The sequence below is a fragment of the Oryx dammah genome, unplaced genomic scaffold (assembly GCF_014754425.2).
Source record: "Oryx dammah isolate SB20612 unplaced genomic scaffold, SCBI_Odam_1.1 HiC_scaffold_11164, whole genome shotgun sequence".
Taxonomy (NCBI): domain Eukaryota; kingdom Metazoa; phylum Chordata; class Mammalia; order Artiodactyla; family Bovidae; genus Oryx; species Oryx dammah.
The window spans coordinates 834490-858445 of record NW_024080557.1 but is presented as its reverse complement, the minus strand read 5'-3'; the positions used below and the strand labels follow the sequence as shown (position 1 = coordinate 858445).

General features: G+C 32.9%; 1 protein-coding gene across 3 annotated transcripts in view; it reads left to right on the top strand.

The window, feature by feature from the left end:
• LOC120860724 (CUB and sushi domain-containing protein 3) overlaps positions 1-19397 on the top strand; it is a 1429922-nt gene extending 1410525 nt beyond the window's left edge. For all 3 annotated transcript variants that reach the window (XM_040236474.1, XM_040236473.1, XM_040236472.1), the window contains 5 exons: positions 5552-5710; positions 7952-8064; positions 10162-10249; positions 13196-13331; positions 17299-19397. In XM_040236474.1, coding sequence (XP_040092408.1) covers positions 5552-5710; positions 7952-8064; positions 10162-10249; positions 13196-13331; positions 17299-17458 — 656 coding nt within the window. In that variant the 3' untranslated portion in view covers positions 17459-19397. The remainder of the gene's footprint in view (positions 1-5551; positions 5711-7951; positions 8065-10161; positions 10250-13195; positions 13332-17298) is intronic.
• Positions 19398-23956: the final 4559 nt, after the last annotated feature.

The following is a 23956-nucleotide window of genomic DNA, read 5'->3' as shown; positions in this document are numbered from 1 at the left end:
GACTTGATGCTTTCAAACTGTGGTGTTGGAGAAAACTCTTGAGAGTCCTTTGGACAGCAAGGAGATTAAACCAGTGAATCAGAAAGGAAATCAGTCCTGAATATTCATTGGAAGGACTGATGCTGAAACTGAAGCACCAATACTTTAGCCACCTAATTCGAAGGGTTGACTCATTGGAAAAAATCCTGGGAATGATTGAAGGCAGGAGGAAAGGGGGATGATAAAAGATGAGATGGTTGGATGGCATCACTGAATCAATGGTCGTGAGTGATAGTAGCTCAGTTGTGTCCAACTCTTTGCAACCCCATGGATGTAGACTGGCAGGCTCCTCTGTCCATGGAATTCTCAAGGCAAGAATAGTGGAGTGGCTTGCCATTTCCTTCTCCAGGGTAATGGACATGAGTTTGAGCAAAACTCCAGGAGATAGTGAAGGACAGGGAAGTCCATGGGTTCACAAAATGTCTGGCACAACTGAATGACTAAACAACAGAAATTACATAATTGTCAATTTTTTTAAAGTTAAATACTGACAAGTTACTCAAAACATGTATCTTAACATAACTAATAGGAGAAAAATGAGTAATACTATAAGAAATAAAGTAGTGGTTAAAGCTATTTCCACAAGAAAAAAATATGCCTCTACGGATAAGCTCCACACAATTTTGAAGGAACAGATCATCTCAGTTTTATAAAAACTATTAAAGAGGCTCATTTTTTGGGTCCAATATAACTCTAATAACTCAAGTAAAGATGTTATAAAAAGGAAAAAATTATAGGCCCATTTGATATAGGATTATACATTAAAAAGTCTGACTTAAAACCTTAGTGAATTAAATACAGTTGAGTCTTGAACAGCAAGTGGATTGAAGGTGCTGGCACTCAGTGCAATCAAAAAACCTATATATAGCTTGTAGTCAACCCTCAGTCTGTGTTTCTTCTTTACCCAAGATTCCTTTGTATTTGGGATTCTACATCCATGAATTCAGCCAATCATAGATCAGTATAGTAGTACTCTAGTTCTTACTGTTGAAAAAAATATGTGCATAAGCGGAGCCTCACAGGTTAAATCCATGTTGTTCAAGAATCAATTGTACAACATTATCATAAAGATGAAACCATTGACAAATTGTTTTAATGATGGATATACATAGATATTTTCATGGTAGGTAACTAATCCTTAAACATAATTTATCACATTAAAAAAGTAACATCACAAATAATAAACACCACAATACTTGTACAGAAACTATTTTATAAGATTGAACATCTGTTTATAATTTTTAAAGAGTTTTAATAAATTAGAAAGAAAAAGAATTTCCTTAACCTGGGTAAAGGTAGCTATAAAACTCTAGAGCAATTTCATCTAAAGTGGGAAACTATTAGAAACATTTCACTTAAAATCATGACACAGTGATTAGACTACCCCAAAGAAACAATAATTTGGCAGTGGTATCAAAGTCAGGAACATGGCAGTGCTATGAGGCCCATGAAACAAAGTTTAAATTCAAAAATGTCTTGGAAAAATAAAGATCATAATCATCGTGTTCTTCCCTTTCACTGTGCTTTACATCAGCTTTAGTTGGATAATGTTTTAGAGTTTACAAGAACTACTGAATAAGTAGTTTAAATCTTTAATTTAAATCACATTTAAATCTCATATTAGACTCAACAATAAAAAGTATTATCATTTCCATTGTACATAGGGATTTAAATGACCAAATGGTGTCTACCTCCCAGCCTATCATGACTCACATTTCTCGGTTGTGTGTAAGAAAGGTGGAGGGTGGTGGTGGCATGCTGGAGCCTAAAGGTAGAGCTTTGCTCTAGCCAGTTCTGTGCATTCTTTCAAACTGCATTCAGTGATGTCATGTTCATAGTTTGAAAACTGCAATTATGGAAATATATACACTATAGAATCAGCAAATACTATTCATACAAATCAATTTTAGATTTGTTTTCTGAAGTGCCTGTGTTAAACGTTTACAACCACATCAATAATTTATCCTGATACACTGTAGCTGCTGCCAATATGTACTTCTTTTCACTGCTGTGTTCTCCCATTGGAGTTATCTTTAATCTCTTTTAACCAACCTTCTTAATTCCCCTAAGCACCATGGACAAGATCACCAGATGTAGCAGATTTTTGTTAAATATTCAGAAGTAGCAAAGAGAAATCATAGTACAGGCCAGGGGGAAATAAACAATGAGAAAGATAAGAATAGCGCATTTATTGAGTACCTACTAATTTGCCAGGCACTGCTATTAGAATATCTTTCTCCCTTGCTGTTCTTCTTACCTCTCCAACTGGGAGTCCATTACCTCCAAATTCCAGATCTTTCTAGTGCAGGATAATTTCACTTGTCACTCCCTCCTCCAAAAAATTTTAGGTATATTTTTCAAATTAACTGCTCTTTAAGTTGAACGGTTCTATGAAGACATACAAGAATTTCTAGAACTAGCTCCCCCAAAAGATGTCCTTTTCATTATAGGGGACTGGAATGCAAAAGTAGGAAGTCAAGAAACACCTGGAGTAACAAGCAAATTTGGTGTAGAGTACAGAATGAAGTAGGGCAAAAGCTAATAGAGTTCTGCCAAGAGAATGCACTGGTCATAGCAAACACCCTTTTCCAACAACACAAGAGAAGACTCTACACATGGACATCACCAGATGGTCAACACTGAAATCAGATTGATTATATTATTTTTAGCCAAAGATGGAGAAGCTCTATACAGTCAGAAAAAACAAGACTGGGAGCTGACTGTGGCTCAGATCATGAACTCCTTATTGCCAAATTCACATTTAAATTGCAGAAAGTGGGGGAAACCACTAGACCATTCAGGTATGACCTAAATCAAATCCCTTATGACTATACAGTGGAAGTGAGAAATAGATTTAAGGGACTAGATCTGATAGACAGAGTGCCTGATGGACTATGGATGGAGGTTCATGACATTGTGTAGGAGGCAGGAATCAAGACCATCCCCAAGAAAAAGAAATGCAAAAAAGAAAAATGGCTGTATGAGGAGGCCTTACAAATAGCTGTGAAAAGAAGAGAAGCCAAAAGCAAAGGAGAAAAGGAAAGATATACCCATTTAAATGCAGAGTTCCAAAGAATAGCAAGGAAGGATAAGAAAGCCTTCCTCAGTGATCATTGCAAAGAAATAGAGGAAAACAATAGAATGGGAAAGACTAGAGATCTCTTCAAGAAAATTAGAGATACCAAGGAAACATTTCATGCAAATATGGGCTCGATAAAGAACATAAATGGTATGGACCTAACAGAAGCAGAAGATATTAAGAAGAGGTGGAAGAATACACAGAAGAACTGTACAAAAAAGATCTTCATGACCCAGATAATCATGATGGTATGCACACTCACACTCACCTAGAGCCAGACATCCTGGAATGTGAAGTCAAGTGGACCTTAGGAAGTATCATTACGAACAAAGGTAGTGGAGGTGATGGAATTCCAGTTGAGCTATTTAAAATCCAGTCTATCCTAAAGGAAATCAGTCCTGGATATTCATTGGAAGAACTGGTGCTGAAGCTGAAACCCCAATACTTTGGCCACCTGATGCAAAGAACTGACTCATTTGAAAAGACCCTGATGCTGGGGGAGATTGAGGGCAAGAGGAGAAGGGGACGACAGAGGATGAGATGGTTGGATGGCATCACCAACTCAATGGACATGGGTTTGGTAGACTCCCGCAGTTGATGATGGATAGGGAGACCTGGTGTGCTGCGGTTCATGGGATCGCAAAGAGTTGGACACAATTGAGCCACTGAACTGAACTGAACTGAAGGTGCTTACCAAATCAAAGACTTTTTACCAGTACATTGTATTACATTTTTAGGTAAGGTCTCTTTTACATACAGAGCATAGCTTTGTAGTTTGAGGTTTGGGAACGGAGTGCCACTCTTAGGATGACTTGCAAAGTCCCTGAGCCAGGACTATGGATTTTTCATGATACTAACCATGCTATATATATATATATATATATAAAAAAAATACTCTACTATATAATGAAATATAAGGTCCAAATAGTAAAAAGTTTCACTATTTTATCTGCATAATAATAATGATAGCAACTAACACTTAGTAAAATTTCATATTCATTTAATCTTCCTTGTAAACTCTATGGTAATTCCACATTAATGATAAGGAAATTCAGGTTTCGAGAGTTAAGTAATTTAGGAAAAACTGCACAGTTTGTAAATTGTAGATGCTGCTGCTGCTAAGTCGCTTCAGTCGTGTCTGACACTGTGTGACCCCATAGACGGCAGCCCATCAGGCTCCGCCACCCCTGGGATTCTCCAGGCAAGAACCCTGGAGTGGGTTGCCGGGACTTAAGTATCAATACAAGCATTCTAGCTCCAGTGCTTGCACTTCTAGTCTTTCTGCTATATTGCTTTTGAATTATCAAATACAATATAACAACTCAACTTATGAGTGCACTTTGTATTCATGTTCTACCATAGCTCCATAGCTTTGTTTGCTGAGTAGCTATCAGGGAATGTACAATTTGTAACTCCAATCTGTGATTGGAGCAGTAAGAATTGTTATGGGTGTAGAGAAAATCAGGTAACAAATGTCAATAACTTGTTAAAAAAAAAAAGAAAGGTTTTTCTCCAAATCTATGTTATTCATTCACTCACACAAACAGGCATGACTGTTTTGAAGAGTTGCTATCTAAGAATGGGCTTTATTGTGATGTATGGGATTAATGGAAACTTTTTTCAGCCTCTTACCAGGATCTAAGTAGACTTTGACATACCTAATTTATATCAGTTATAAATTACATTACTAATTTATATAAATATAATGTCTTATTTATTTGTATGCATTTAACATTAAGAATGTTTCTTCTTTGGGTGAAAATTTTATATTAGAATATTCTTTGATTCTACCACAACTCATCTCTTTTCCATGAGAGTTCACCAATTCTAGTGACAATTCTTTTATTTCTAAAAAATACTTGTAAACCTCAAAGCTATGAGGAGCAAACCAAGGGAGCCCTGTTCTTCCTCAGGAGCACCTATTATTGAAATAACTGAGCTCAGTATTCTGTAAAGGAGACAAGGAGCATCCCTCATGCTAGTCTTCCAAGGCTGCTCACCAAGGGAGGTTTTAACTCTATGTCCTTCCTCCTGTGAGCCTATCTCTGCTGCTAGGAGAAGAGCAGGCATCCTGGAACTTGTATATAGACTGACTTGAATCAATAACATAATTTTATTTTCCTTCTGAAAAAAAGATATTATAGGAAGTCAAATATGGGTAAATGACATTTAGCTGGATTCACAGTCTTAATGTCTTTAATCAATGTGACTTATTTATCTCTCACTGATAATGATGTGTGTACAAATCTAGGCTATCATTATTTTGGTTTATTCTAAAAAGATTCAAACATGTATGTGAAAAAATCGTCTTATAATGCACCTTCTTTTTCTTGTATATTTAGAAAAATGATTATTCTATAAACTAACCTGACACTTAATGATTATATGTATAGGGCACTGTAAAATGAATGTGTATGTTTAATTTGTTCACAGTTCCTGATGATGTGTTTGCCCAAAATTATATATGGAAAGGCTCTTACAATTATAAAGGAAGAAAACATCCCATGACCTTGACAGTCACTAGTTTCAATGCTTCCACTGGGAGAGTCAATGCGACACTCAGTAATAGCGACATGGAACTGCTTCTTTCAGGTATCACTTTAAAGAAAAGAAACACTGCCTTCATGCCTTTATTTCCATCATTCCATCTTTTTTATTAGTGATTTTTATACTGTGAAATATTTGCTTTATTTCTGGTGGCATTCATAATTCATTTAGAAATAAGGCTTTCTGGTTTGATTGAGGCATATATAATACTACACAAATATAAAACTCTGAGATTCTGAAATAAGCTCCCTCAAGAATATTTTTACATGGCTAGAATGACATGTCATGAAATAAAACAGAACTTTTAATTTGAATATAACTAACTGCTTCTCTATTCTCATCACACCAAAGAGACTGGATCAGTGATTTGCAAGCTGCTTTATCATCACAAAATTATGTCTTCAAATGAGACTGTTTAGGAGGACACTATAGTCTAAGATAGAAAATGTAGGGCTACACTACCCTAATTAGGCAAAAGGAACCCAGAGCCCTATCCATCTTCTCAGCCTTCTCAAATTTCTTTGATCTAGTGCGTACTTCCCTCATTATCTTTGATTACTCTGTTTTTTCTGACATTCAAAAGTTTCCTCAGATGGCATCTTGTCAAAAGTACTCCCGATGACCATAGGTAAAGTAGCCTTCACCTTACAAATAGACTCACTCTGTTAGTCATAGGCAGTCTTATCTTATTTCATTTTCTTCTTTTCATTATTTGAAAGTATAGCATGACATAATTTGTCTCTACTCCAACAATTCAAGCCCTAAGAGAGCATCTCTTTGCCTTCCAGTTCATTACTGTACCTCAGAGGTTAGAAATGTAACTGGAGCAAAATTGGTCTCAGTGACTTTGAGTTATTGTTTTCATTTAAAAATAGATTTTAAAAATATTGATACTGAAAATATGTAATATACATATTTAAACTTATTGACTATATAGCCCATATAATTATTAATAGTGAAATAATTTGTGGTATAAATAAAATAGGAAATAAAATTTTATCTATTGATTTTGTAAATTTTACAAGAACTATACAGCATCATTTTTTGTTGTTGAATGAATGGCTCTACACTAAACCCAAAATAAAAATATTAGAAGTTAATATGTATTTTAATTTTAAATATATATACAATTACATGATATAAATTGAATTAAAGGAATGCATTTAAATTGTGACTACCAATCTATTTAATTTTTAAGCATGAGTTTTATTTTTCTTCTGTAAGAGAGTTGGCACTAAATAAATATATATTTATCCTAATCCAATTTCTACAAATATAGGAAAATAAACATAAATAATTAGACCAATTTAACTTGCTATCACTGTCTACATAGAATTAATTATAACATTTTCCAGCAATTTTGGTTACTTTTGTGTCTTTTCTCTATTATAATTTATAGATCAAGATCTATGTATTATATTTATATTCCCAGCTTATTTTTATGATACCTTATTGCTTAAGTGAAATAGTAAGTGAATGAATTAGTGAGTCATTTCAACCTTCAGTTAATCATGAAGTTTTTACTTAGAATATGATTTTCTATAGTTCCCCAAAACACATTTATATTCCAGCTTATTTCTACTCTCAGAGGACTCCTATTCAGGAAAAAATAAAATAAAATGAATACATTTGCTTCTCTTCTTTATGCCACATTCTGTATTTACTTTCTTGAACTAAAAATTCTACTTGATTTTTGTGATCCAGCTCAAATACTTTTTCTTAATAAGCATTTCCTAATCACTCTGGTGTGAAATGATCCTTCTTTCTTTGGCCTTTAATTCATCATATTCTCTATCTCTGTCATTATATCTCATCAGAAATTATTGTAAGCATCACATTTTTTGATAGGAACCACATATTCATCTTTGTGGTTCCAGTAGCACCTCAAATACTCTTTTTCTAAGAGTGGACATGTAATTAATTATTAAGGAAAATGTCAAGAGTTTCAACATTTGATTCATACCCTTGAATATTTTTAATCTGACTGATGAAATAAATCATTTTTACAACAATCATGGAATGATGTTATTAATGACAATAATATTTGATTTTAATAGCATATGTAATTTAAACCCCACAGTAAGTGTTAAGTTAAGTTGAGAATTTCAGCTGAGAGATTGCTATATATTGTAGGATGTGTGAAAAAGCATGAAACTGGACTTGATTTGTTGTTTTTTTTTCTTTTCCTATCACGTGTATTTATGATATATTTAAGGAGCTATAGATAATAAAGTGAAACATAACTATTTGCAAAATTAGTAGACTAAACATCCTTATATTTTATAGGAGTATATAAAAGCCAAGAAGCTCGCCTAATGTTACACATCTATCTTATTAAAGTACCAGCTCAAGCTACTATGAAGAAAATGAAGGAGGAAAACTGGGCCATGGATGGCTTTGTAAGTATATTTTTTAAAAGTCTGCTGCTAAACTTAATAACATATTTGTGCTATGGTTTGTCATTAAAATTCGACAAAAATGTAATTTTCTAAATTGAGCTACTTATATGCACACACATAAAATAGCAAAACTACTATTATGACTAATTTATTTTGAAAAAATAAATGATTCAGTATAAATACTTAGTAATCTAGTGTGTCTAAACTACTAAGCCTATGACCTACTCTCTTCTTACCTAGAAGGTTTTCCTTGTAAAAGTTTTGTTACTTCAGAGCATATAGTCGGAGTTCCCATGCTCATTTTATCAAAGACTTCTGGGCAGTGTGTAAGTATAAGATTTGTTGCTTCCAACTGCCAGTTTAGAAATTCCATTCGTGTAAGTGACTGAATAGAACAGGGTAACTCCAAAGTGAGTTTATGGTAACTATTCAGAAGAAGCAGCTTACATAACTTCTTCTTCATAGCCAACTTTATAAAATTGTCTAAATATGAAGAGTAAGTTTGGTTTCTGAGGGAAAAAAAAAAAGTGCATCCTGTTTCCCTTTCTGTGCCATTTTTCATGGAATTAAGGTCTAACTCATCTTCAGTGCACTTAGATGGCTTCATTTAGGAAACAAATAAAATGAATTCATTCATTTAACTATTAGAGTTTGAGCTCTTCTTTTTAGAAGCATTTTGTGTCTAAAAATGACCTTGCCCAGGATATGTCTGATAATAAGGAATAAATCACTTGTGAAATGTCAGACTTACATGAATAATTTGGTATAATATTTTGCTTTTTGGGGCGAGGATGCAAGGTTTATTGCAGCTTTCACAATAACATACATGATTTAGGTAACATTGCAAATAATCAGGACAAACTGGGCTAAATTCATATGACTAGTTATCAGCAACACTGAAATGTATCAACTCACATTTTATTAGTGAGATCAAGTGACCCTGTGCATGTAACCTATTTTTTACATATAGAATTTTACATGCAAGGTACAGCTAATAGCATTTGCAGCATTAGGCAGAGTCACAAAATCTCAGGCTCAACATGTAATAAGTTCTTTCTCATGTGTCTGAGGTTAGCTTTGGGGGCTCCATTTGAAGCTGTGGTATCAAGTTCAGGTTTGCTCCAAGTGTCTCATATCAGGTCCAGGCTGGAGGGATAGCAGCTGTCAGGAACATGTCCTTCTCTTGCCAAAGACCTGAAACTCTGAGGGGCAAAGTGGAAATATGTCCCCCTTATTTTAACAGCCCTATTGAGATATAATTGATGTACCCTACTCATTTAAAGTGTACAGTTCAGTACTTCTTACTATATTTACAGATGTGTAACCATCACCACAGTTGATTTTAGAATATTTCCATCACCTCAAAAAGAAACCATATCCTTTACCTATTGCCCAACCCATCCACCCCTCCTTTCTCCCCCAGATCCAAGCAACCACAACTCTATTTTCTGTCTCTAGATTTCACTGTTCTAGGCTTTCATATTTATGAATCATACAATCCCTGGTCTTTTGTGACCATGCATTATATGGTTTCTTTCACTTATAATGGGAAACATACCTCTTAAGGCCTAGGCTTGGAACTGACCTATTGTCAATTCCACCCACATTCTATTGGCCAAAGCAAGTCACAAGACCAAATCCAACTCATTGAGGAAGAATGAATACACTTTTCATGAAGGTTAATGGGAAGGGAGAGAATTGTGCCTATATGCTGAACAGTAATCGAATCTACAAAGTACAGTATTATTATATTTTAATTTTTAATTGACTACTTGCCTCATTCTGTTTTATCATATCCTTGGTCTTTTTCTTGACAATCAGTTTCTTCACCTAAAAGAAATCTATAAATCTGTATTATTATATTAATAACTAATCCCCTTATTTCCAGTATACTAATTAAAGATGAAATTTTTCATTTTATTTTTAATGATGGTAAATTTGCATGATATTCTGATATTCTGTTTTACACAGAAGAAGATATGGAGGAAGGAATTGTGCATAATATTCATTTTATATTAAGCCTGAATATTTTCTAAGACTGGGAAAATACATCTGTGGCCAGCTTTTAGGTTTAATCAAACTTATAAATATTTTTAGGTTTCCGCTGAGCCTGATGGAGCTACTTATGTATTTCAAGGATTTATTCAGGGTAAAGATTATGGACAGTTTGGACTACAAAGACTAGGTAATGTAGTCATTTTCATTTTCATGTACTTTCTTTATTACTCAAGATATCATAAGAAAATATAATGGATTCTGTACATTAGGCACACTTACTGCATTTTGAATTTTGCATTGTCAGGACTATACATTGATACACTTGATAGCCTTTTAAATAATTACATTCTTTAAAATGTTGGTTCCCTGTGTTCCACCTCCATACAGTGTTTAGTTTTTCATCATATTTCTAATAAAAATGACAAACTGCCTTTGCCTCAAGCAAGTAAAAAGGAGAAAAAGTGATAAAGTTTTGAAATAAAATTTTAAACTGTGGATAATTTTATCTTATGAGAATTGTATTACTTCTCTTCCATTTGAATATCTTTGCAATTTTCTTACTGCCTCCCCCACCAAAAAAAAAAAAAAAAACAAATGTAGTGGCACTTTGAGAAACTCATAGAATCTGGAAAGGGAAAATTACTTTGAGGAATGAGCCATTTTGGGGGTTTTATGCTATTCAGATATGTAAATTTTCTGTGGTGGGAGGTACCGGGTTTTGTCACTTTTATTTCCAACTCTTCTCAAACATGTCTCGTTTGAATGTATTTATTAACATACCTTTTGGTGTGTAATTTTCCTAAAGTATACTGTCTCTCATTATTATATTGTGGTACTAATGCATAAAGAGTAAATCCATGTTCTAAAAACTACTCCTTGATGTTTATCTTTAAAATTCCATTGCTGTGAACTTTTATGTAAGTCTTCTGAGTCCCTGGAAAATTAAAATATAAAATGGTACTAATATTTTTAACCTAGGGTACGACTTCAGTTCCGTTCAGTCTCTCAGTCATGTCCGCTGTTTGAGACCCCATGGACTGCACACACCAGGCTTCCCCTGTCCATTACTAGCTCCCGGAATTTACTCAAAGTCACATCCAATGAGTTGGTGATACCAGCCAACCATCTCATCCTCTGTTGTACCCTTCTGCTCCCGCCTTCAATCTTTCCCAGTATCAGTGTTTTCCAAGGAGTCAGTTCTTTGCATCAGGTGGAAAAAGTGTTAGAGTTTCAGCTTCAGCATCAGTCCTTCCAGTGAATATTCAGACTGGATTCCTTTTGGATTGATCTCCTTACAGACCAAAGGGACTCTCAAGAGTCTTCTCCAACACCATAGTTCAAAAGCATTAATTCTTCAGCACTCAGATTTCTTTATAGTTCAGCTCTCACATCCATACATGACTACTGGAAAAACCATAGCTTTGACTAGATGGACCAAAGTAATGTCTCTGATTTTTAATATACTGTCTAGGTTTGTCATAACTTTTCTTCCAAGGAGCAAGTGTCATGGCTGCAGTCACCATCTGCAGTGATTTTGGAGCCCCCACCCCCCAAAAATAAAGTCTCTCACTGTGTCCATTGTCTCCCCATCTATTTGCCATGAAGTGATAGTACTGGATGCCATGATCTTCATTTTCTGAATGTTGAGTTTTAAGCCAACTTTTTCATTCTCCTCTTTCACTTTTATCAAGAGGCTCTTTAGTTCTTCTTCGCTTTCTGCAATAAGGTGTTATCTGCATATCTGAGGTTATTGATATTTCTCCCAGAAATCTTGATTCCAGCTTGTGCTTCATCCAGCCCAGCATTGTACATGATGTGCTCTGCATATAAGTTAAATAAGCAGGGTGACAATATACAGCCTTGACGTACTCCTTTCCTGATTTGGAACCAGTCTGTTGTTCCATGTCCAGTTCTAACTGTTGCTTCTTGACCTGCATACATATTTCTCAGGAGGCAAGTCAGGTGGTCTGGTATTCCCATCTCTTGAAGAATTTTCCACAATTTGCTGTGATCCACACAGTCAAAGGCTTTTTCATAGTTAATAAAGCATGACTCAGTTGAACATTTGATATAGTTGAATATTTATTAAAAAAGTAAATCAGCTTTCCCCAAATGAACGATAATAAGGAGATGTCATTTCAGATGATGTCTTGCCACAATTGTTAGTTTTAAAATCAGTAGAAGACATTCACTAATATAGTACATTGTCACAGTCGTATAATTCAATACAAGATTTTTTCACATTATATTCCCCAAATCATCTCAAGCACTGCATGTCTAAAACAGAACCTATTAAAAATAAAAAGAAACTATTTCTTTCTGAAAAAAGAGCTTGCTATTTATTTCTCTTCCATAGTCCCTGTGCCAGCACATTTACAAATCTCATTTTTCTCATCTTTTTGCTATGCTAATGTCATAACCATTTACTCAGTCCCAAGGAGAGCACTCCTAAATCCTATGCCTTCTTACACCCTTCATCCTTCATCTACACAAATAACTTCTGTTCATTTGAAATACGAAATGTTCCTGGAAATCTATCTTTTTGCGCTCTTCCTAGTGATATAGTTCCCATGTTAATTTCCATTTTTATCTGGGATGTCTTCAAACTACTCCTGCTTTCAGACCAGACTCTCTCAAGTCCATTTCACCTTGGTCACTGCTTAAAATCTTGTATTTTATCACTGAGCCGTTTTTTTCCCTACACATCTTCAGTTATTCCTTGCTGTAGGTGGGTGGAAAGTTTGAGCTCTTTAGAATAATATTTATGCCTTTTCAAATAGTTTATCATGTTAGCCTCCTATTCCTACCACATATCCTTTCCATACAGATATGCCTAAAATTAATTCATGCTTCATATATACACTTATTTTGTGGCTCTGTATTCTTCCTACAGTTGTTATTAACTGAAGTTCAGAAACTCAGCTTATTTTTCATTCTGTATCCTTTCCTGGGAAAATATACATAGGAGGCATTGTGTAAAATTGTGTGGAAATAAAGGAGTTTTGTGAATTCTTTTGTATTTCCAAGTAGATAAATATCTTGAGCAAGGAATAAATTAATTGGTTTATAAAAAATATCAAGTTGATAAAAGAGACCTAATTTTATATTTGTATGTTATTTTTTTCTTTTATAGGACTAAATATGTCAGAAGGCTCAAATTCTTCAAATCAACCTCATGGTACAAATAGTAGTTCTGTGGCCATTGCTATTCTGGTGCCTTTTTTTGCACTTATATTTGCAGGATTTGGATTTTATCTCTATAAACAAAGGTAAGTTTATTGATGTTAAGTATAAAATGTTTCCCAAATCTATATTTTATGTTCTATTTAACTCTCCAGTTCAAATTCTAACTTCTGTTTTATTGTTCATTTTTTTTTTTGGTCTGGATTGTTGTAGCAAATATAACCACAGTTTGTTAAAACCATTATTTCCTCTGCCCATCATCTCATCACCCCAATATCCACACAACTAAAATTGCTCTGTTGAGTTGTGCAAGCATTCAACTTTATCCTTTCTCCTTTTTGTCTGTCAATTTTCTGGAATGTAACTAATTGTATAAGTGATTTTTATATTATCCATGCTAATACTATAGAGATACAAAATCTAGTTAAGGTTTAAAATGAAGAGGTGATATCTGCTGCCACATTTCTTTAGAGAAAAAGGAAGAAGTTTATGTTTAAACCTCTTAGTTTACATGACAGTACTGACAGATTTTACCCAGGCTGACAGATGATAAACTCTTCTAGTCTTCTCATTTATCTTCTGTTGCTTTTAGAAAATGATGCATTTAGTATGTTATATTTGTTATATCTGACATATGACTGTATAGATTATCAGTTGACCCCTCTTTGCTACATCCATTACAACATCTTGATGAAGGGCTTTACTATGCAGTTAATCCACTATTTGAGACCATCCCTTATTAAGGAAACAAAAAAAGGCAAAAAAAAAAAAAAAAGAAGAAGAAGAATAAAGTATGCTGGTAACCTGATAACTCAATGAATACCTAAAATGTTTTTTTTATCAAAACTAATGTCGTTATTATAAATGCCAGTCTGTATTAGCTAAGAACGATTTAATTAATATTATGCAAATTTGTAACAATTGTGCATTAGCAGTTGTTCAGGCCTTGTCAATACCTTGTCAATAATGATAAAAATCATCACTAAATTCATTTATAAAGAAACCTATGCTAATAATTATTTATTATTGTGGTAAAATAAACATAAAATGATTTAAACCATTGTAGATATACAATTCAGTGACATTTAGTATGCTCACAATGTCACAGAACCATCAGCCTAAAAGGAAACTGCACCCACTAAACAGTCACTCCCTACTCCTCCTACCCCTGTCCAAGGCAACTACTTTGGTTCACCTTCTGGATATGTTATATATATGGAATCATACAATATGTGACATTTTGTATCTGGCTGCTTAAATATAATATAGTGTTTTCAAGGTTATCCTTATCATACTACACATATACATATTATTGACTATATGGCTGAATAATATTCCATTGTATGTTTGAATTTGTTATGTTTAAATATGTCCATTCAGCAGCTGATGGATATTTGGATTGTTCCTGTGTTTGGGCTATTGTGAACAGTGCTGCTATACACGTCTGTGTACAAGTTTTGTTCAGACGCCTGTTTCAGTTTTTTGAGTATGCATTCAAGAATGCAGTTCTTAGATTATATGGTCATCCTTCATTTAACCTTTTTCCTTCATTTAACCACATTTTATATGGTTTCCCTGGTGGCTCAGATGGTAAAGCGTCTACCTGCAATGCGGGAGACCCAGGTTCGATCCCTGGGTCAGGAGGATCCCCTGGAGAAGGAAATGGCAACTCACTTAAGTATTCTTGCCTAGAAAATCCCATGGACAGAGGAGCCTGATAGGTTGCAGTCCACAGGGTCACAAAGAGTTGGACACGACTGAGTGATTTCACTTTCATTTAACAATCCTAGTGAACTGTATTTCATTGTGATATTGATCTGCATTTCCCTAATTACTAATAATATTGGGCATTTTTCACGTGTCTACTAGTCATTTGTCTACATTCTTTGAAGAAATACCTATTCAAATTATTTGCCCATTTTTAAAATTGACTCATTTGTCTTACTTTTGAGGTATAAGAGTTCTCCATATATTCTGGATACTAGACCCTTTTCAGATATGGTTTGCAAATATTTCTCTTTGCGTGGGTTGTAGTTACAGTTTCTTGATAGTATCCTTTGATATACCAAACTTTTCATTTTTATGAAGTCCAATTTATTTCTTTTTTCTTTTGTTACTTTGCTCTTAGTATTATACCTAAGAGACCATTGCCAAATGCAAGGTCATGAAGTTTTACCCATGTGTTTTCTCCTAAGTATTTTATAGATTTTGCTCTTTTGTTTAGAACATTGAATAGTTTTAATTTTTATTGATAGTATAAACTTTTCTAAAGTTTGATATTATTTTCCTTAAAGCTGTTGCTTAATATTTGCAGAAACAAATCTTTTACATCTTTGTGGTCCTTACCTAATTAGAAGGAAATGATATTGCTTCTGTTTTTATTGTGAATCTAGTTTAAAAAAGAGAGAGATGAATGTGATCAATTAGAATTATGCACCTGGCAAGAGCAAGTTGTAAGCAATATAATTTATATATATAATTTATATTATAATATAATATAATATAAAATTTATAATATAATATAATTTATATAATATATATTATATATAATTATATAATATAATTTATATTATATAACTATATATATGTATATATAGGTGATGCTATTGAAAGTAATTTTAGAAAGATTTTTTTAAATGTTATCATACAAATCCCTGACAATTTTTAATACAGAGAAAAATTCAGAAAATGTGCTAAGGATAGGACAGTCACAGAGTGGCAAATGCAAATTAAAATAAGTAGTTGAAATTTTGTGTTATTTGTTATAAGCAAAAGAGAATTATTTTAAAGTCTTTTTAGGAATTAGATTTGAGGAACAAGTAGGGGTAAGTATGCTTTTGTTGCTGTTGTTCAGTCCCTAAGTTTTGTCCAACATTTGCGACCCTGTGGACTACAGCACACCAGGCTTCCTGTCTTTCACTATCTCCCAGAGTTTGCTCAAACTCAAGTATGCCTTTAATCATTTGACTTACAAATAAAATTATAATTTGATTTACAAATGATTTTTTTGTAATTTGATTTTTTATCATTTGATTTACAAATGCCAGCAAATTATGCAGTAGGATGTGGGAAAGAGAAACTAGAAATAAACATTAGTCAAAAGTGAGACAAAAAATAAAGGAGGGATTCAAAATGAGCAACTTATACCAGCCAGCTTAGATTCCATGTGTTTTATTAACTAATAGCAAATATTCAGTTATCAGGAACTCTGGAAACTATTTCGTGACATGAAATATCCGTATAGTTAGTCATTTTGTCTTTGAGATTTTGAGTTTACTTGTTCTAATGTTTATAATTTTAAGCTAATTGAGTATTTATGTTTCTGGGATACACTAAGCACTTTCCAAAACTATGTGTCAGCATTAAATGTCTGCTTTTCTTGGGACTCCGTTCTTATTACTGCAGAATGAACTCCTTACTGTCATTCAGGTCTCAGATTAAATTTTACTTCCTTATTTTCTTTATTACCTCTCCCAACATGGCTCCCAGTTACTTCTGGTCATATCAACCATTTTCCTTTTCAGCAAAACAATTTTCATTATTTTGTTTCATTTTTCTTGTTTATTTTTAATTTATTCATTGCCATCCTTGTAATATGAGAGTAATGAGTTTGTATGTTTTTTGTAAAAAAGAAAAATTATATATCCAATGCCTAGGGTCATGCCTAGCATGTAGTGGATGCTCAATAAATACTTGAGGAATGAATAGTAATGAGATTTGAATTCATCATCAACATAATTTAACTATATTTTACATGATCATTTATGATAACATTATCTCATAAGAAAATTTATAATAGCCATAATATTGACTTATATTACTCATATTGGTACTACTTATAAATATATATTGTATGTAAATAATAAAAGTCATTCATGATTTAAAAGTGACAGGTAAATTATTCAAATTTGATGAATTGTGGTTTCTCAATATTTTCAAGTTATATCATCCATTAACAGTGATAACTCAAATATTGATATATTGTGTTTGAGTCCTATTCTGCTGTTTCTGGAAGAAAGTTAATGTATAACTAATTAGTGTTCTCATCAACAGGACTGCACCCAAAACCCAGTATACAGGATGTTCAGTTCATGAAAATAACAATGGCCAAGCAGCTTTTGAAAATCCCATGTATGACACCAACGCAAAGTCAGTGGAAGGGAAGGCAGTACGGTTCGATCCCAACTTGAACACAGTCTGCACAATGGTATAACGTGGCAGCTTTGGCCTTCTTCAGAAGCTTGGAAATCGACACACAAAACAGTGCACATTTAGTTCACTGATAAACGAATTAAAGCACACTTATCAGGACTTGCTGGGTCACCTTTTCCTGTGGAATGATAGAGAAGAGTGTTTTTTCATAAACTGGACCATAGTTCTTCTTCATGTTTACCATGGAGAATTTTACAGAAATTTGGCTGCACTCCGAGAGTGCTTACTCACAGTTTATTTGCTTTTTTTAAAAAGGAGATTATTCTAAAACATAAACTTATTTGCATATATTGGAGGAGCATCCACTATCAGTATTTCTGTGCTTTATAAACTATATTAGAGGGACTGGGTTAAAAAAATGATATAGGGTAGAAAATAAGAGCTATACTTACAAGAGTCAATAGATCACTGACTTCTCTTTAACTGTCATGAGCTGTATCACGCCCGTAAGTCTGTATTTCTCACCACTCTATCAGCTGTTCCTTCCTATTAATTGAGTCATTGTTTTCTTCATTTCTCTGGTTATTTCAGATTGAGTCATGCCCTGAAATGTTTTTGAGCTAATTTATGTCACAGTTGAGATAAGATTGCCCACTCTGATTTGATGTTTTCTGGTTTTTGTTCTTCAGTATCGTACTGCTATCTTTTTTTAGATCAGTTGTCATAGTTTCTGTAAATGGCAAGATCATCATGCTATCTTCCTGATTTCCCTCATTATGTTGTAAACAATATTACTCAGTGAGCAATGGGGTAAGTGTTTAACTCCTTGCTTCAATCTTTTTTTGTCCCTCAGAAACCTCCTTAACTGGCAAAAACTCTCTATAATAATCATGATTTTACAGTTATCTGAGATACCAAACTTACCATTCTTTACCATTCTTTCTAATATTTTTGCAAAACCAAATAGAACCTATCAATCTACTTATTTAGTTTATAATTTATCTGTTTTTCCTTCCAGCTGAGTCTTCATATTTATTTAATATTGCTTTGAACTTTTATCTAACAGTGAGTTAGAAGTATAAGCTTGTTAATCTTTTTAGTTAACAGTAAGTTAAACATATATTTTGGACCATTGCCTAAATCAAAATGAGTAAAAGTAAAATTACTTTCAAATCACCAATATAAATTTATTTCCTAAAGTTGTGGATTTACCAAATTTTTATATATTTAAAACTTTCTATTCTCTTATCCTTAAGAAGCAGCTTCCAGATATGACAGGTTTCTTTCATAGTCATTAAGGTATATATTTGCAAGTTATTTACAACCGTATCACAGAAATGCCAGCATTTTGGTTTAATAGGTCATAGTCTTCCTTTAATAGTATGTATTACTTCATTGAATAAATTATGTACCCAGTGTGAACACTTCATTGCTGTCCCTTTCAAATATGGATAAAGTTGTAAACAGTCTCGGCTTTTTATATCACAAGACAGAGTGCCTACGAGAAATCATTGCACCCAGAGCGCTGCTTGGATCTATCTCTACAAATGTAGTGAATTTCTTGTAAACCACTTTGAGATACATTGTTTTGGAAATTCATATAATTTTCCCAGTATTGTACTCTACTGACAGGATGCTGTTTTAAATTTTATTCCATCAGTTATTTATTCTTGTTTATTCAAATGACTGCAATAACAACGATTCATTCATTAATGTTAGGGTTAATACATTTAAGATCTTGTTTAAACAATGTTTCTTCTGCAACTGGCTACTCCTCTTATATTAATGCATACACTTTTGTAAAGAATTATATTTTTATGAAAAAAAATTTGTAAAAGTATGATGTAAATTTTCAGTGCAATGTAAACAAAATAAAAGTGGATAATTGCTTTTGTAAAATGTGTATTCTTTTCAAAATTGTCTGTCAGTGTACTGGTTAGTAAAAGGAATGAACAGCCCTTCTTTATTTGGTGATATAATAAAGTTTTGAAACTGCATATACTTAGTTCACAACATAATAATGAAATATGGGTATTTTTTTTCATGTTCTGTACTTCCCACGTATAACTCTTAAAAGTAAACAGATTCTCAGTAAGCATAATAGTATCATAAAAACCTCATCTTAGAATTTACCTTGTGTCAATATTTTAATAATACATACTATCTAAAATTATATATAACTGATGATTTCTAGCATTTCTATAGTAAACTTCTTAGAGATATTTATGTTAAGCATGCTTCCTAGGTGTGAACCCAATAACCTTTTGAATTGCTACATTAAACTAATATTCACAAACAAATCTATCTTTCCAGGATGAAACATTTAAAGTTTTGTAGTCGAGAGATTTATCATTTCTATAAAGTTCAAAGCACAAGTTATTGAAATTCAATTTTATTAGATAACTCTTTTTTACAGAACACATTGTCTTTATATGTCAAGACCTGAATCTCCAGTCTTTACGAGTCTATCGCTGTTTATTATGCTTTTATTTTAGAAATAATTGCTTCTTGATGTATTGTAGTTTCTGTTTTAACTTCATTAATTGTATTATCTCCACCTTTAATTCACTTCATATCTTCTGCATTTTCTCTTGTTGTTATTTGTCCTTATGTTGATTCCTCCTGTGTTTTCTTTTTCTCTCTTTTTATTTTTCAACTTTTAAATTTTTCTTTCTATTGATGCTTTTCTTAGCATCCTTTCCTATTTTACATGTCTTATCCTTTTTAGCATTTTTATTATTAATTCTCATTTTAAAATTTTTTTATCTTTTTAACCCCCTCAAAAGTTTAGCAGCAATTTTAGCGAAGTAATTTTATTTTTATCTTTTCCTAGCTCTGCTGATGCTGCTGCTAACTTGCTTCAGTCGTATCCGATTCTGTGCGACCTCATAGACGGCAGCCCACCAGACTCCCCCGTCCCTGGGATTCTCCAGGCAAGAACACTGGAGTGGGTTGCCATTTCCTTCTCCAATGCATGAAAGTGAAAAGTGAAAGTGAAGTCGCTCAGTCGTGTCTTGACTCTTAGTGACCCCATGGACTGCAGCCCACTAGGCTCCTCTTTCCATGGGATTTTCCAGGCAAGAGTACTGGAGTGGGGTGCCATTGTCTTCTCTGTTTCCTAGCTCTATTGAAATATAATTAACAATTGTGAGATATTTTAAATGTATAGCTTGATAATTTAGTAAAAGTACATAGTTTTTTTTTTTTTTTATCAGAGCATTTTAGTTCTACTCTGTTATTAGATTTCAATTAAGGAAGTAACTTAAAAGAGCCTTCTTGAGTGTCCCTTATATTTAAGAACATTAAAGCTATAGGTTCCACTCAGGATCTCTTGATAATGGATTCTAATGAAAATTATTGTGGGCATAAACCAAAGGTCAGATTTATTTTAACTGTCCTTTTCACTTATGTGAGAGAAAAAAAAACAATAACATTAGCTGAAGCAATCAATAAAAATATCTATATGAATGTCTCTTAAAGAGAATGAGAATATATTTGCTGTCAAAGTACTAATCTATAAATATCTATAAAAGTAAAATAGACATTGCTAAAGGAAGGTGAAGAAGCTCTATAAAATTATAGACGCTCATAAGTCTAGGAAATAATTAACAATGAGCAGTTTAAAACTTGGCTGAAAGAAATATTGATTTGCTTCTCTCTCTCTCTTTTTTTTTTTTTTTAGGATGACTTTGGAGGGAAGGGAATAAGGACCTCAAAAGATATACATGTGTAAAAATCTGAGAAATATCTTTTTTTCATTACTTTCATGAGCTTGATATTCTAAAGTACTTTAAAGCAGATTTAAAAGTTACTGGAGAGTAGAATAGCACTGGACGTTAGATTTCATTCTTTAGTATACAAAGCAATAGAGCTAGTGAATGCAGGCTAGATACATCCCCAATTTTTAATAAGTTCCCATGTGTAATACTTTTATTAGTGCTGAAAAAGAAGTATATTCTACACATTCAAATTCATAGCTATAAGTTGCATTGCAAACAAAAAAACAAGAAATCTGCACTTAAGCTCTCTTAAGATCCAAATCCTGCTTATAAGTATTTGCATACCTATGAAAATAGGGATAATACCAAATGCTTTGACAGGATCAGTGAGATTAATAGATATAGAGAAAAATATAAACCCACCTCCACATTATGAATTAAAATAAACCAAAAGGCCTTCTTAGTAAGTATTTTCTTCATATCATTTAGTTAAAATTTTGTATCTACTGAAGGAACTTATTAGAAAGAAATGTGTTACCTGGAAAATGTCATTTGATTGCTTTGTAATCCCAGTAAGCCAATTAACACAGCTATTATAGTGTAAGTACCCCAATCTCTTTATTTTTAAACCAAGACTTTTCTAGTTTATGGCACCCTTTTTCAAATGAAGATTTTAAATACATACCATGAAATAAAAAGGAAATTAATGATAAGATAATTTTAAAATATTTTCAAATATTCTAGTAAATGTATACTAACATACATATATATGAATATATACTTATCAGTTCAGTTCAGTCGCTCAGTTGTGTCCAACTCTTTGCGACCCCATGAATCACAGCACGCCAGGCCTCCCTGTCCATCACCAACTCCCGGAGTTCACTCAAACTCAACATCCATTGAGTCGGTGATGCCATCCAGCCATCTCATCCTCTGTCGTCCCCTTCTCCTCCTGCCCCCAATCCCTCCCAGCATCAGAGTCTTTTCCAATGAGTCAACTCTTCACATAAGGTGGCCAAATAGAGAGATATTAATATACTTCTCTACTGATACATTAAGTAAATAGTGGGGCTAATAATTTCTGTAATTTTAAAGCATATCATAAGCAATATTTTGATATATTCATAATTAATATGACATAAAATATCTGTGATTTTTATAGGTGACAAAAGTCAAAGATTATTTTTACACAAATTTTTACTGAAGGAAATACTATATTTTAATGAGAAGAACAGTGAAAATAAAGGTGTGGCATTTTGCCACCTGTGTTTACACATTTTTTGAATTCTACTTGCATACCAGGTTTAGAACCCTGCTTTGATGGTACAGGGAATAAAACTTTCTCTTGAGTGATTGCCAGTGAAAATTAAGGGCTTGAGTTGGACTTTAGTTACCAAATAGCAACATAAAGAAGAAACATTTCTAAGAAGAAATCCCTAATATGAAAGACTGAGTATAAATGGCAAAATGTCATTAATTAATGTTAACACAGTAGATATTTTCTAACATTAAACATTCACATACTACTCTAGTATGAAGTATAGTGTCTAGTGGATGAATATAACAAACACATAGATCTTATCTTGAGGTAAATTAAAGTTTTATCAAGCTATTAATAATTTTTTTAAAGTATACATAGAAGTCACATAATAATTCTATGTGGTAACTATGTTCATTTCTATAAGCTTTCACTCTTTTTCTGTTAAAATTGACTTCTATGGCATTAAAAGCAAATCTTTGACTAGCCTACTGAATAAGATTAAGGAATATAAAGGTGATATGGGTTATGTGGCATCAATATTTGTCTTCAGAATATTTAGAATTTGATGGAGTTAATTTGAAGACTCCATATTAGTAAATTTAATATAATGAAAACTTGGACATTTCTTGACGAAATTACTAGAAGCTATTCACAATATCAATGATGAATTTCTGTTTACTTTTTATCAGTATATGTTTTCCTAGGAGTCTTCATTGAAGCTTTGTAAAATGGCATTTGAAGTTTCTTGACAAAAAAGCATTTATGATTTCAACAGAAATCAATTAGACAAGACAAAAATCACATTTTACGTTTAAAGATATGCTATTGTTAAGTAAACAAAATCAGTATTTTTCACCTAGCAATTTTTCTCAATAGGTTATCCAAAGGAAATAATCAAGAGAGAAGTACTTGACATGTGCTTTTCACATTATGAACTATTTGTGTATGATGAAAAATATATCACTAGTTACCAGCATGTAAGCAGCATAAATATTCACTGATCTGGGATTGCATTAGAAATTACCATGTATTTATAAGTAATTTTTAAAAATTATGTTCAGAGTTAATGATATGAAGACTTCAGTTTTTAAAACAAAACCTGCTCTTACCACTGTTTTTTCTTTCCATTTTTCTGTTTATTCCAAATATAAACATAAATGTTTTGAAGCAAAGAAATAGAATACAAATAGTCACAATTATTAGGAGTGTGAATAATTGCAATCTTTTCATTTGACTTTTTTCCAGGAAGACATATATGTTAATAACATTATAAAAATAGTTAGTTTAATTTTTTATTTAAGGATAATAGCTTTACAGAATTTTGTTGTTTTCTGTCAAACCTCAACATGGATCAGCCATACCTATACATATATCCCCTCCTTTTTGAACCTCCCACCCATCTCATGATCCATCCCACTGCTCTAGGTTGATACAGAGACCCTGTTTGTGTTTCCTGAGCCATAGAGCAAATTCCCACTGGCTATCTATTTTACATATGGTAATGTAAGTTTCCATGTTACTCTTTCCATACATCTCACCCTCTCCTCATGTCCATAAGTCTATTCTCTGTGTCTATTTC